Raw genomic sequence first — 14,486 nt, 5'->3', positions numbered from 1 at the left:
ATTTTCAACTGAAGGAGAAAGCAGAAAATTCATAATCCCAACCCCCCAAGCCATTCATGCCCAACCATCATCCTCTCCCCAGATCTTACAATGAAATTGTTGCTCTTCCTCATACAATAACAAGTCCTCTGTGAGGCCACTGATCTATTGTGTCACTGTGTAAGAGTAAAATATTGGTATGAGGGAAATATAAAACAGGGAGAATAAAAAATAAATAAGTCAATGAAAAGAAGGTGAACGACAAAATATAAAAGAAAGAGACTGCACCTGCATTCGTTGCTACAAATATGGTTTTGCTGTCTAAAATATCACCTCATTGAAATCCTGTTCGCTAGAAATGTCAGACAGTATAAAATAATACATTACCTAAACACAGAGGTACGGGGTAATTCCACCTTCTGACGGGGCCAGGCATGCAGGTAATATATGCATTACCCTGTTCAAGAAAACAAACAAAAGCAATCTATTCACTATCTCCAAAATAAAGTGCAGCAGAACAGAAAATTATCAAACCAACAGCTTTTCCTGCAGATTTTATGTCTCTCCTAAGGATCATTGGAATTAGTTAGATTTCTTAAAGCCTTCTCCTGTGTGAAAATATTTGATGGTATCACAAGTAGGAGATAGACCTCGTGCTGATAGGTGGGCAGCATGAGAACCAGTTGGGTTCTAACCACATAGAGATGTGTTATAGCATCAAATAAAAGGCAAACATTACATTTTTTTCTTGCATACACAAATAATCTAACAGTGAAGTTAAATATTCATAGCAGTGATGCTGTTTTAATCCATTTAAATTGTAAATTCAAGCCTAGAAGCTTCCCGCTGTGAAGATGTTGCAAACATTCAGGTGAGTCTCCAGCAACACAACTACCACTAAACATGAAAACAGGTCACTTTCAAAGCATGGGTGTGTATCCACAGCTGTACCACACACGCATAAGCACAACACTCATCCAATCTTGTGCTTTTGTTTCGACAATGGCCTCAAGTCTATTTCTAGTATCCAGACTCTTCAGCCTGAAGATGTGTGTAAGAAGTTGCTGGTTGGTCCAGAGAGAATGTGAAAAGCAGTGAATGCCCAAGCTGGGAAGAAAAATCGGTGTGGGATTAGTGAGGCGACTGTTAACACAATCCATCGCCTGTGGCCTTGAAAGGTCTACAGCTCAAAACGCCACAGCTACAGCGTCTGCTCGGGGAGCACTGGAAGAAGTTAAAGCTGCTTTGTAATAGACACACACATCCTGGCAGGGAGGCAGGCAAGGAAAGTACACACATATCAATACCAATACAGATGGAAGAATAAATACGTGGACACTCGCCACACACTTGTGCATTCAGATAATTCTTTCCTGCAATCTGTCACACTCACAAATAGGAAAAGTACTTGATAACGTTGCCTTGACAGACTTTTGCTTTGAGGTATGTCTTGAAATTGTCACTCTAAGCGGATCGATATGATTCACTTATCAAAACCGTCAGAGAACTTGAGATCTGCACTGTAAGCTTTAACCTACCTGCAATGAAAATCCTTGATCACACTGGAAGGAAACCATGTCACCCACAGTGTAACGGTCGCCCACTCTCTGGCCGTTACTGGGAGGCAGCGGCTCTGGGCACGAATCCAAACCTATTGCTTAGGACAGAGTCACAACACACAAGTGTGGACAGCAATCATTCTTCTGCATAATATGAAACCTGCACATTTGATATTGTTTCACTGTCCAGAAGCCATTGTATCTTGGAAATATTTACATTTAATCAGCCAATAGAAAAGGAAATTCTTGAATCAAAATCAAACATTTTACCATATAATTACACAGTCCCTCATTTTAATGTGCTTGTAATTGTATAATAATTGAATAAATGATTTTTTCCTTTCCCCTCATCATGATGCTTAGAAACTGGGACAAGCCATGAAGCTATTCTACTCGTGGCTGTAATCGCAAAATCCTTCTGACTGTGATCTGAAGGAATCACTGTGAAATTACAAAGCAATCCCTGAAGCATTACTTGACAGACGCATTGAGCTCCATCGGAACAAAATGATTACAGTGCCACTTGCCAGGTAGTGAGAGGCCTGATACTGTGTTTTAATGCTTTAAAAGCAACGGTGATGCCAGCTCTGGGCCATATCGATGTAGGACATTTTAAGTGAATTTAAGCTACATTCACTTTCACAGAAGAAAAAGCACAAAAATATAGTCAGGTCTCCATTTCATTTGTCCTTGACGTAACCAAATACAAAAAAAATGCATCTACAGGCAGAGAAGAACGCGTTTCACAACTAATTTTGTTACTGACTGACCTTGTATGCAGTCATACAGTGAGGTGTGGCATTGGCAAAGACGCTTATTGTGAATGTGTTGCAACTGACACATGTAATCTGTCAATAAGTTGTTCAAATGTTGTTTGGATAAATAAAATTCATTAAAATCAGCTGCTGAACAATAGAAGAAAGTGCGATAAAGTGAAAGGAAAATACAAGGTTTCTCCTTGAAGCATAATTAAAAAGTAGCCTGTAGAGTGAAAGGTTGTGGGAAGGAGGATATACAAATACAGCAACACACGCACACACAAAAAAAACACTCCTATCTGTGTGCAGGCACAGATGAAGTACATACACACCACTTTAAGAAAGAAAATACACACACTTGTACAAACACTCACACTTGAGCCCACTCAAAGAGTTAACAGGTCCAGAGAAGTAGGTGGGTGGACGAATGTAAACACAGCAGCAGATATGGCCAAAAAAGATTCAGAACGTTTTATAGGCAACTCTTCAGAGCACCAAATAGCAGGAGTGGTCACTCATCTCCACATCTAGTGAAAGTTATAGAGGATATCTGAGTAGGAGGAGACGGTAACCCAAGAGGCGCAGATCAGTAAGCAAAGTGAAAACAAACACAGCTACAACAATTCAACTGAGAAGAGCTACTGTTCAAGGAGAGTGGGTGGATTCTTTGAAGCTGTGAAGTTTTGTCATATGTGGGTTTAAATGACGATTCTTATTAAATATTACTTTGACAAATTCTTTAACTTTGAATATTTTAATTGATTTCAAGGAGATTTGGTGGCACAATTCATGAAAGAGCAGTCGCTGCTATAGTGTCGGCTGCCAAGAGGAAAGTGTGACATCAAAGCATAATGCTGCAATAAATTAAACAGTTCTGTGAAATTATCATGTGTCGAAACAGTAGGGAACAATCAGCCTTTCTCTTGTAGTGTTCTGAGGAAGCTAGAAAATGGCCTTTTAAAGCAGTGCATTTTCATGTTCTAAAATTGTAGCTCAAACTATGAAAATGAAAGATTGGTAAAACACTGTAATACAGGACGCTCTGACACTGCTTGAATAAAATACAGAAACAAAATAAGTGAGAAGCTCAACAAATCGACCCTGTAAAACCTTCATGTATCATTGCAGGGCCTTCAGCAAAACTTGTTTTGCTTTTAAAAACAAACTACGAGATCAGCTTCCACAGCCAGAGGGCAGCGGACCAGATCTTACCAAATAAACCTTTGTGCTCTGGTCAGGTTGAGAGTCGCTGCCCACTTACACATGGCACCAGTTCCTGCAGTGCTAGAGATGGTTTCCAGTGAAACTGTCAGAATGCACATTTTGGCAGGGACTGTTGTTACCCTGCTGTGAGAAGGTCAGCACCTGTTCCTGCATGGGCAATCATGTCTGGCATGTGCCCCATCTCTCAAACACGCTTGAGATTCTAAACAGGATGCCTTTCAGACTGTATCTAGCATCTGGAATTTGCACAATATGTGTCATTATTTACTATCTAAGTGAGCCCACAAGTCAAGAGCAGATCTCCTTAGCTGAGAATCCAGTTATTTAGTAGGCTCCATACGGTATGTTTTTATATGTTAGAAGACATATCAGAAGGGCACTAAGCAGTCTACCTTGAAATTGCAGTGTACAGATGGCAATCTCTAAAATAAATTTAGACAGACAAGGTTTTATACAAAACAAATCTCAGACAACAATCCTTTTAACTTGCAGGGTGGAGCTTTTTAGATCATTATTATTCTTCGGAATCGTTTTCTGGCTAAATTGCTCCAATATTAAAACTTGCCATAGTGTAGCATTTAGTAATTTTTCAGTGTTTATCAATTAAATAATTAAAATTTTTATTTTAATGAACAAAACTTCTAAACATGCAACTTCAATACACAGAGATGAGTTTTAGGTGTTTAATAAGACTGGAGAGGGACTTGTAAAAAATGAAAATCAACCTGTTAGAAAACAACAACACTAATTAGTATTCAAAAAGGTAGGAGGAGGTCGATCATCCTCCTTTTACCTGCCAGATGTTGAAGCAACACGTAGGTCATACAATATAAAACAGTTTACTCTGTGGAAAAGAAGGAGTGCCTTTTTTTAAGCAAACTGATGGTTCCAGTTTATAAATCATAGTACTGTAGCTCTACAGGCAGAAAGTGAAGCCACTTCTTAGTGAAATTTACTCTGCAACTTGACGTGCCTAAACATATGTTCACTGGTGCATCCATCCTACTGCAAGCTGACCCTGAAAATTATAGCAAGCATCAAAGCAAATAAAGAGATTTGTATGCAGGTGAAACTTAGATTAACAGTGACTTTGACCCAGAACGCAATGAGAATCCGGAGTTTTATATTATATGCTAACTGACATGTATGATGGAGAGAAGCCAGAAGCCAGTGTTGCCATTTTACAATAAACTGCTGAATTCATTCTGGCAGCACAACACAAAAATATAGTTACTACTGAAAAAGAAAGCATAGCAAGAACAGGATAAACCTGATTGCAAGTTCAGCATGAAGTATAATCCAAGCACGGTCTTTGATGATTGTGTTAGGTAATACATAATCAGTTCACCTGAAATGTTCACATGTCAACCAGATTATCAACAATAAGTTTAGAATTACACCTCAGCGTTATAATGTCCTCTGAGTGGTGCAGGTAAAAAACACTCTAGAAAGATTTTGAGGCAGATTCAGAAGATAAAAGTCTTTCTAAACTGTCTGCAATTGATTTATTTTGTTGTACCAGTTGCTGCATGTAGCTCATGTGGAAATAATAGGGCCCTCGGCAGACTGCAGTGATTGAAGCCCATTGTGGGACTTTATTTGGGATGTAAACTGCCATATTGCCTGTGAGAACACACCAATTTTGCTTTCAACTATAGTGTACTGTCAGCCTTAGGAGAGCTGGTTAAGCGCTTGGCTCCCAGGATGTTGTAGTGACGGGTGGTATACAGGATTTCTGTGTCTGGTCTCAATGGACTCCAACAATCACCCAAAGGAAACATTTTAAAACAGATGGTTGGCTGGCTGAGTCTGTGCCAATCCCTTTTGCTGTTTTCTTCCCACTGTACTGAACATTCAGAGTATTAATTGGTAGCTAAAAACTGGAGTGTGTTCAGAATAAATGGCTGGTTCATGCCAACCCCAGACTGGAAACAGGAAACAAAGATACAACCATCTATAGGTCAGAGCAGAATATGGTCAAAATCCGAAAATGGCAATCGGCAGTAGATTACAACATCACAAACTGGAAAAAAGACCACAAAAATAGACATACTTAATGGGTAGATCCATAGGGAAGCAAGATGACTCAATCACTCATACACAAATGTTTGCCTAAAGGCAGACAGTTGAACCATATGGCAGGCGAGCTAACGAATAGGAATAGCAACGGGAAAAGCAAATGAGTGGAGTTTGACTGGAGTGTGGTTTACACAGAGCAACAGGGAATGCACTTTACAAGGGCAGCAGTGGCAAAGCGTAAGACAGACATAGAGGAAGGAGCCGACTGTGAGACATGGCACTGAAGGGATTCTCAGCAGTAGGTAGTGGAGGAAGGGGGAGCAGTGTGCAATGCAGAAAGGAAAGAGCACACTGAGAGACATGACTACAGAGTGGTTCTAAGCAGGAGATACAAAGCACCGCCTGTGAAAGACGGCAAAGTGAAGTCGTTCTCAACAGTGGCATGATGCTTGCGGACTGACGCGACTGACAGCGGGGACATGTTCGGTGACAGCAATGTTTTTCTCACGCTTCTTTGCAACAAATTTGTGGAAACTGACTGTTGGTTTGAACTGAGTTTACTCAAAAATGTATTATTTTTCTGTCATGTTGTGTACGGAAGCTTCAAGTGATTATTTCAGCAGATGTCTGACCTGCTTCCTCTCATTTTATCTCAACGTTATGCGGTTCATATCTTCTCCAAACTTTTGTTTTGCTTCTATTTTACTGCTTCACTGACAGTGAGAGACAATTGGTCTCCACCACGTATTTCATTTTTAAAGTTGTGAGTAACAACAAATCAGCACAAATGTGTAGAACAGACTTAAAATGCATCTAAGAGACACAGTGGATTGTATTATTAAGAATCTGTTAAAAAAAAAAAAAAAACTTCCACAAATCGAGTGCAAATATTCACCTCCATTTTCAATGATGCAGTTTTGCAATGAGAGGATTTCGCAAATCAGCCTCTCCACTGGGGCCAGCATAACTCCTTAAGTTTTGGTAAATGTTTAGCATGCGTTTCAGCAAATATGCCCCAAAGTGAATAGCCCGCTGAGACACGAGCAAATGCAGTCCTTAACTGAAAAAGGATGTGGAACCAGTAACTTCAAGCTATAGAAGAATTTTCAAAAAAATTAAAAATAAAACAAACCACTGAGGAATAGGCTGGAATGCCAGAGATGCAGATACAAAGACTGAAAATTAGCAGATACAGAGAGGAAGAAACAACTCGCTCACACGATTTCTCTCCATGTCCAACTGTGCCACGCAGACCAGCTGTCCCCCTAATGTCTTATACCTCTGTGCAACAGCTGGAAGCCAGTGGCAGATGGACACAGAAATGAACTGACAACAGACAAAGTGACAGGCAGGCAGGCAAGCCGTCTCTCCTCATACCTGTGTACTCCAAGTGGAAGCCAGCGGCTGACACACTGATGTCAGACTGGAAGGTCAGATACAAGTTGTTGGATGTGCTGTTCAGCAGTTGGGGAATTGTTGTACCTGAGTTATACAAAATACAGAACAATGTTAAGGCCTTGGCAAGTCCTTATTCCAGATTTAAGCCCACAAAAAATATGACACAGAATACAGAATTTTACATTTCAGCCATATTTCTCAAATTTACCTGCGTTCCTACTCAATAATTGTTCTGCTGTGTGGTTTAAGAGTATATTATTGAAGAAAGGCCAGTAACATCACGCCCAGGAACACAAGCACAGTCTGCTATTCTAACTCACTGCAGACTGTTCCGTATACATGGCAGCTCTGGGATCATTTTCTCTATTGCAGGCATACGTCTTTGGCAATTTCCATGGAGACTTTTACACAATCAAAATAGTCTTTATCAGTTTAACAGGAGCTAAATCTGATTTCTAGCCATTCAAAATGCCTCAGCCCATTCACACCGCATCACTGGCCTGCACAGTTAAAGTCGTGCTGTGAAGCTATTTCCCAATTTAAAGAGTTTTGTTCCAGAATGAGATATCCAATACTTGCGAAATTTGACACCTGGTCCCATAACACTGATAGCCGATATTGAAGCAGAAGTCATTATACTACACCAGCCCCTCTTATTCTCAGATTCAGCATCTAAAATGATGTGATGGCCTGTTTCTTGTAGGTTACTATGCAGCAACCGCACCATTTTCATTAATATGAGCCCTCAGGCAACACTGCATCTGTAAAATTCCTGGCTAAAACAGGGATTGCATTCTGACGTTCTCTACTGCAAAGACGGGAACATAGTGTGAAGCAGGAGGGAGATTTTTTTTCTCATTTTTTTTCCTTTAACTGGTCTTTAGACAGTGTTCTCAAAGGACATGCCAAATGTCATCAGCTCCATTACAACATCTGTCTGCTACTGGGGCTTTGTGACATCTGATTGAAATTCAAGTGGGAGCTGACAACTAAAATTCAGTTGTATCAGATTTACCTGAGTAGCTACCGAGCCTTGGAGCATTGCCATCAACCCCGTCAAAAAAATCCAGCGAATCCCAGTTGTGTTCTGTGGCGAAGGTCACAACTTGAATCTGAAAGAGAAATATATTTTAGTAAAAAACTTAAAAGCAAGCACGAAAACACACAATTCAATAAATGGGAAGCAACGGCGAGCAGCAAAATGTCTGGCTGTGTAATAACAGGCCCGCGTGCAAATAATGAATCCAACTGAAAACTCTCTTAATCTCTCATTAAACAATGAAACTGTTAGGATGTGCATTTGGGTGTTCTCACTTGGATGCCGGCTCCCTCAGGAACAGAGATTTTCCAAGCACAGTTCAGATAGTTGGCATAAGGTTCTGGGTATCCAGGAGAGAGGATGGTTCCTCTGCGGTCGGTTAACACTCCACCACAGGGAACTGGACGAAAGACGACATATTGAGAAAGAAAGAGAACAAAGAGAGTCAGCTTTGACAAAGTTCAGGCTAATCACAGTTAAAAACACAGCCAGGAATCACCAAAGCATCACAGTGTCGAAGTAGCAAACTGCAAAACATCTAAAAGCCTCGTTCTGCCTTCTAGAAATGACCACTGATAAGTAGACTTCAAATGATCAACTGTAAAATCACTTGGTGTGTTGGAATTCTATTGATCCCCAGGAAAGATCAGAGTTTAGTGATAAAGCCGGCCATAATAATACATAATGTAAGTTAACTGATTTTTATAGCATTCCTGTCCACAAATTATAATTAACCACGCCTGACGAACGTCAGCGGGGTTACTGCATTCGGTGCGGTATCTGGCTGGGTAAGTATGTATGTATGTATGTATGTATGTATGTGGCTATGTCCGTTCCGATATCTCTGCAAGTGCTGAAGTCAGGATAATCAAACTTGGCACTGACGATCAGTCTACGGTCCCCTGGTCAGTTGTGGAGTTACAGGTCAGCAGATCAAGTAGGAAGGGAGATACATAGGATGATCAAAATTGATACATATTGCATCATTTGGATAGGGAGGACAGGGTTTTCGCTAGTAGAGGGCGTGGTTCTACCCTCTACTGAGGGCTCGTCTAGTTTTCGTTTAGCACTCAGTGGAGCGTAGCGTGAAGGCACACACTTATCTCTTGAGCTACACAGAAGTAAACTTCAGCCCTGATTTGTAATTTCATCTCTCACAGGCCACATAAATCACATCCTTCAACAGTGAAAGATATTCTAAGTGCACCTTGTTTCTATCACTGCTACAAATACCATATTTATCGAGCCTCTGAGCTCTCAGACGGATGCTGAATTGGAGTTGCTGACCAGGTTGTGCTGACGCCGACAGGCACTGGGATCTATCTGAGCGTGGTTAAAAAACAAAATTAAAAAAATGGCAAGAGCAGCTACATTTTCTTCATTGCTTTTCAGACAGGTGCCAGTTGCCTGAGTATCCAGCCAGCAGCGTTCTATGCAGTATTTGGCTCTGCTTTTTGTCCATTAAGGCTTGTGCTAACCCAGCCTTGCAGGGCCAGAATCTGTTGGATTATTTCACACAACAAAACAGAATATGCATCTCCTGCCTATTGAAATCTAGTTCTGATGGGTAATACAGAAACATGCAATTAACTATTGACACGTTACAAGGTTTTGCTGAGAGCCAGCGAAATCTTTTACACAAGAGAGAATCCTGAAGAGTGCTAGCTTTTCCACTCTCTCTTCCTTCCCTTTGCTCTGTTGAGAACTGTTGTTCTGCTGTCACCGACTGGAACGTGTCTATCAGACATCCGTTAAGCCGTGGCATGTGTTTCAGCAGTCACCTTATATCATTTCCAGCTATCAGCTCGTCACAAGTTTGACCTTATCAATATTTCACAGCTGATACGCACCTTCCTGCAGGCACTTAGAGAACGTTGACAAAGTGACGGCTTTGTTCCTTCATTCTGAGTGACATATTAGAAAAAATGACTTCTGTACTGTATCTGAGAGCAATCGCAGAGTGAAGCAATCATATTCTCATATAATCACCACCACAGTAATAACTTCTCCTCTTAACACATATCACTTGGAGAGAATTCAATATTCAGAGTGTTTAGCTCAAGTGAAGGACACCAGCTTTGTGTGATTCTTTTGAATTCTGCTCAACAAATAAAAATGAATAGAGCACATTAGTCAGAATGTCATATCAGATTCTGTACACGGGCACTATATACTAAATAACACGGCAGGTGGCCAGACTATCACTATCAATAACCTTTCATTTCATGATACAATTTCTGGCTGGCTCTACAAACCCACTTCTATAGAGAGCATGAAAGTAAATATGTTTTTCTTGACATCAGACCTTTATTAGTTACCAATTTCAATGCTAAAACAAAGAAAAATCAACACAAAATACAGTGCAGTTCTGTCTTGTTCTGCATTTCTAAGCTTAAATTCATCTAGCAGGTTAAGCACATTTCTGACAAAAAGCAACAAACCAGGTACTTTAGAATGATTTCACAACGCGTGAGTCCACTGAACCGTCAGTTAATGTAACCGGTCGAGCAGGATTAGAAGTCATAGCAGCTATAAAGGCATCAACGTCTGTCACCCTTCTCCTTCTGTGGCAGTCTGATATGTCAGAGGTATTGCAGGAAGACGAGATGGTGAGCCAATGAGATGCTATCTTGCACCATTTGATATTCAACGAATTCACAGCCACGTTTAATTTGAAGTGTTTTAATCAAGGTGTTGAAACTCTGTTTGTTTCACAGGTGGTTCACATCACATGCAGTTAGCCAAGGTGAATGTCGGTCTCTCTCCCAAAGCCTAAAAAAAGTCGTTTGAGCCTTTATTATCGCTCAGACGATTTTATTTATTCGTATGTGGGTGCAGAGCATTGTCTCTTTCTGCAGTTGGTACAAGACACAGCTGCTCACCTTCGAACAGGAAAAGTATGACGCCAGCACTGGCCTCTCCACAGTTTTTTTGCGCATTTCAGGATTACTTGTAAGATTTTTTTTGGATTGTTTTTCAGGTTTTAAAATGAGGTCGAACAACCAGACAGTGTGGTCCAGGCACAAAAATACAATCGATCAAGCCTTTGCGCTTCCTTCCCCTAATCTCTGGGACAGTTTAACTTTTCATCTAAGAACTATTTAGACTTCTGAAACGTTTTGCTGCTGAGGACTTTCCTCTCATTGGCATTCAATGCAATAGAGACACTCTGACTTCATCTTTTATTGTGTTGTAAGTTTTCATATTTCATATTTATCTTTAAGGCATTTTATCGTGTTTAATATGCTGTTTTAATTGTGCAGCATTCTGGTTCAAATCTTATTTGTTTTTATCAGTGATTTATAAACAAATTTTAACTTAATTTTACCCCAAATAATATTGAAACTATACATACCTAAATGACTCGTTACATTTGTTTGTTTTTTGAACATATACATTTTATAAATTTTATATAAGCGATCAGATCTGTATTTTAGCCATTTCATTTGCACATTTCTATATATTTAGAAAAAAAAATACCTTCACGCTTGTATATTCTGTCGATTTTTCTTATACTGTATTTTATATATTTTTTAAAATCTTATTTCACTTTATTTTACCTTCACTCTATACCTAAATATTCTGTGTTGTCTTATGGTTTACCCATTTATTGAACATCCATGCTGCTGTAACAACTTAGTTTCCTTCCTGGAATTGCTAAAGTCATCCAAGTCTAAGTCAGTTGGTGAAGGTTATCATCATTAATATGGATAAAACAGCTGAACTAGTGACAAAATGCCGACTGCTTTATTGTGTTTGGTTCCAATCTGCTTGAGTGGGAGGTGGTGTGATTTTGCAAAACATATATTAAATATGTTGCACCAGAACTTCTGATGCTTACTTTCCGGGAGGAAAAAAAAAAGTGCTAAAAATATTATATAGTCACATAGAGACACTATTAGTGAAACTGGCAATAATTTTTACTGTTATTACAGAAAGTTTAGCAAACTTCCAAAGGTTGCGAGACCTCGAGAGCAGCTCGTGTTGCTCCGCAGAGGCACTCTGGCCTGACTTTACCGCACAGACCCAGACTGAGACACTTTAATTGGTCTTGGGAGGTTATTTCAAAACAAGAGTCCACTGTTAAAAAACAAGCTGTGCGCGACACTGTTTACTTGTTGACACCTTTGAACAAATGTTTAGGCCAACAGTGAACCCCACAGTGTGGGCATACTAAGTATGAATCATGGCAATCTGTGAGTTTATGTAATATTTGGCAGTGAAGATTTTTTACAGTCAGGATTGATTTAGTCAGTGTATGAGATACAGTCACCTTTCACTCAGCTGTGTGGAAAATAAACTAACCATAATGCATGCATTTGTCTTTAACTTTATGTACGAGATCCTTTCCCCTGATTCCACAATCTAATGGTGACATAAGAAGATGCTGAGAGTCCACCATTTCCATGCGACATTGAAAAATTGAGACATCATTTGCATTATTTCATTTTTCTAAAGGACTAAAGGTCAAACTCCATTGTTATTAAACAAAAACACTATTTATTCAAGTCAACTGTTTTCCATAAAATTCTACTCAAGTCCACCCAAACATTATGCGTCCGTTCAGGCGAAACTAATTAAATCATGCTAGAATGTTGTACAAACTCGCCAGCAAAACACTAAAATCAGCAGCTTTGTATTTGTGAAATCAAAAGCAAAAGCAGTGTTGCATGATGAGCGAGGTCAATCACAGCCGGATAAGGAAATGGAAAAACATCTAGCGAAAAACAGGTACCTCACAGGAGAGCAGTGACTGATGCCGTCATATTCCATAAAGAAGGCTTGAGTAATTGAGCATAATGTTTTTGTTGAAGCTTCCATGAAACTATATCCATTATTCTGGATGAGTACACTGCCGGTGGGGGAGATGCTGCAGCCAGATTCAATCTCCAGATAAAAATCACTGTTTAAAATGGAACTGCGCGTGCCACTGCTATTCCCTTACCATTTGGCAGTAGACCGGGATCAACCCTGGCTTGAAATCGCCTGCACTCACTGGCTGGGACTTTTTGCTGGCTGGCACAAGGCCTGGCTTCCATAGATTTTGCCACCCCTCATCTATAGTCCTTTATCTTGAACACGTGGGTGTCTTCGTGAGACTGAGAGCATGTTCTTCTTTATGTGCACATGTCTGGGTAAGTGTGTAGAAAAGGCATGCAAATCTGCTCGTGTATAAATGTGATGTGTGCAAATTCATACACATATATTTGTGCATACAGGGCTCTATTTATGCTTGCCAAACAGCCATGTAGGGGGAGTGATGTTGGTCCCTTTGTTAGATGGTCTTACATGGACCTGAAATAAAAAGCCTATTGGATCATGACCACTTCCATATATTTAACATCTACATTAAAAACAAATCTGACTTGCAGTTCTTGTTTAACAGTGGTTTTACATTTTTAATCTTTTATATGAAACAGGAGTAGATGTTGTGCTACACAAACTACACAGAGCATGCAACATGATTTCCAGTGTCTGAGCTGAGGAACACAGTTGAGCTGTACGCGGCTCATGTTGTACAAGTGCTTAAGAACTCAACGCACGAATACGGAGTTCACTTTTCCTCACTGTTGCATTAAAGCAGCAAGCCAGCGAAGCTTCATTTAGTTAAAACACACAATGAAATGAAATAAAGACCATAACCTTATTCTGCTTTCATTATGATGACAGAAATTGCTCTTCACTGATTGATTTTAAGTGACCAGGATATAAACCTGCAATGACTGGTGTTTCTGGCCACATTGAGGCAGCAAAAATAAGTTGTGAAGAAAATGCTGACATATCGCCTCTGAAGTGAACTGACTGTGGATGTAGATTTGGAGCCAAGCAGGCAGCATACAGTGGGTTTACTAGAAAACAGTCGAAAGCAACACTATAAGAGTGAATGAATCTTAACATTGTAGTTGTGGTTCTGAGAGCTGAACAACTGCTGTAAATTCTTTATAAAGCTGCATATACGATTAATCATTCTCTGCAGGTTTGTCATTATTAACAATTCCTTTCACATTGTCACAATATTTTCACTTTAAAATTCAGAACACTTATAAAATATAGATAAAAGCTGCTTTAGCTCTGCAAAGTATATGCAGTAGAGTGTATAGGATGATATGTAGCTTCAAAAAACTAGGTTTTACCGCAGGTTATTGTATTGGACACATGAAGGCTATTATTAGATTGTGTGCGCTTGATAAACTGGTAACCCAGTTTGCTGTATATGAACAAAATATATTGCATTACAGTTTCTGCATAATGCATCATGAGCGAAAACCCTTGCAAGGCAGTGTACTGTCGATAAATCATAATGTTTTGTCCACCATCCACATACATTTAAAAGCAGAGCTGCTGTACAGAAGATCATTAGATAATAAACTACAAGTACATAGTGCATTAGAGATTAGTGTTCTTCAAAGATCTAAAGTAAAGTTGGTGATGGTGTTCACTTTCCACTGCTAATTATTTATTTAATTAAATTGGAAAAAGTACATGGGGTCAAATTGTGGTCTAGGGACA

The 14,486-nt window shown here is 39.6% G+C and overlaps 1 protein-coding gene across 6 annotated transcripts in view; it reads right to left on the bottom strand.

Annotated features, from left to right (window-relative positions):
* LOC110966116 (CUB and sushi domain-containing protein 3-like) overlaps nt 1–14,486 on the bottom strand; it is a 241,430-nt gene that overhangs the window by 87,457 nt on the left and 139,487 nt on the right. For 5 of the 6 annotated variants that reach the window (XM_051956539.1, XM_051956535.1, XM_051956538.1 and 2 more), the window contains 5 exons: nt 8,252–8,376; nt 7,953–8,049; nt 6,917–7,021; nt 1,518–1,636; nt 367–436 (listed from right to left, as the gene is read on the bottom strand). In XM_051956539.1, coding sequence (XP_051812499.1) covers nt 367–436; nt 1,518–1,636; nt 6,917–7,021; nt 7,953–8,049; nt 8,252–8,376 — 516 coding nt within the window. The remainder of the gene's footprint in view (nt 1–366; nt 437–1,517; nt 1,637–6,916; nt 7,022–7,952; nt 8,050–8,251; nt 8,377–14,486) is intronic. The other variant, XM_051956536.1, reaches the window with a different exon arrangement.

The sequence above is a fragment of the Acanthochromis polyacanthus genome, chromosome 12 (assembly GCF_021347895.1).
Source record: "Acanthochromis polyacanthus isolate Apoly-LR-REF ecotype Palm Island chromosome 12, KAUST_Apoly_ChrSc, whole genome shotgun sequence".
Classification (NCBI taxonomy): Eukaryota; Metazoa; Chordata; class Actinopteri; family Pomacentridae; genus Acanthochromis; species Acanthochromis polyacanthus.
The sequence above is the reverse complement of the archived record's forward strand: the minus strand, read 5'-3'. Positions and strand labels throughout refer to the sequence as shown.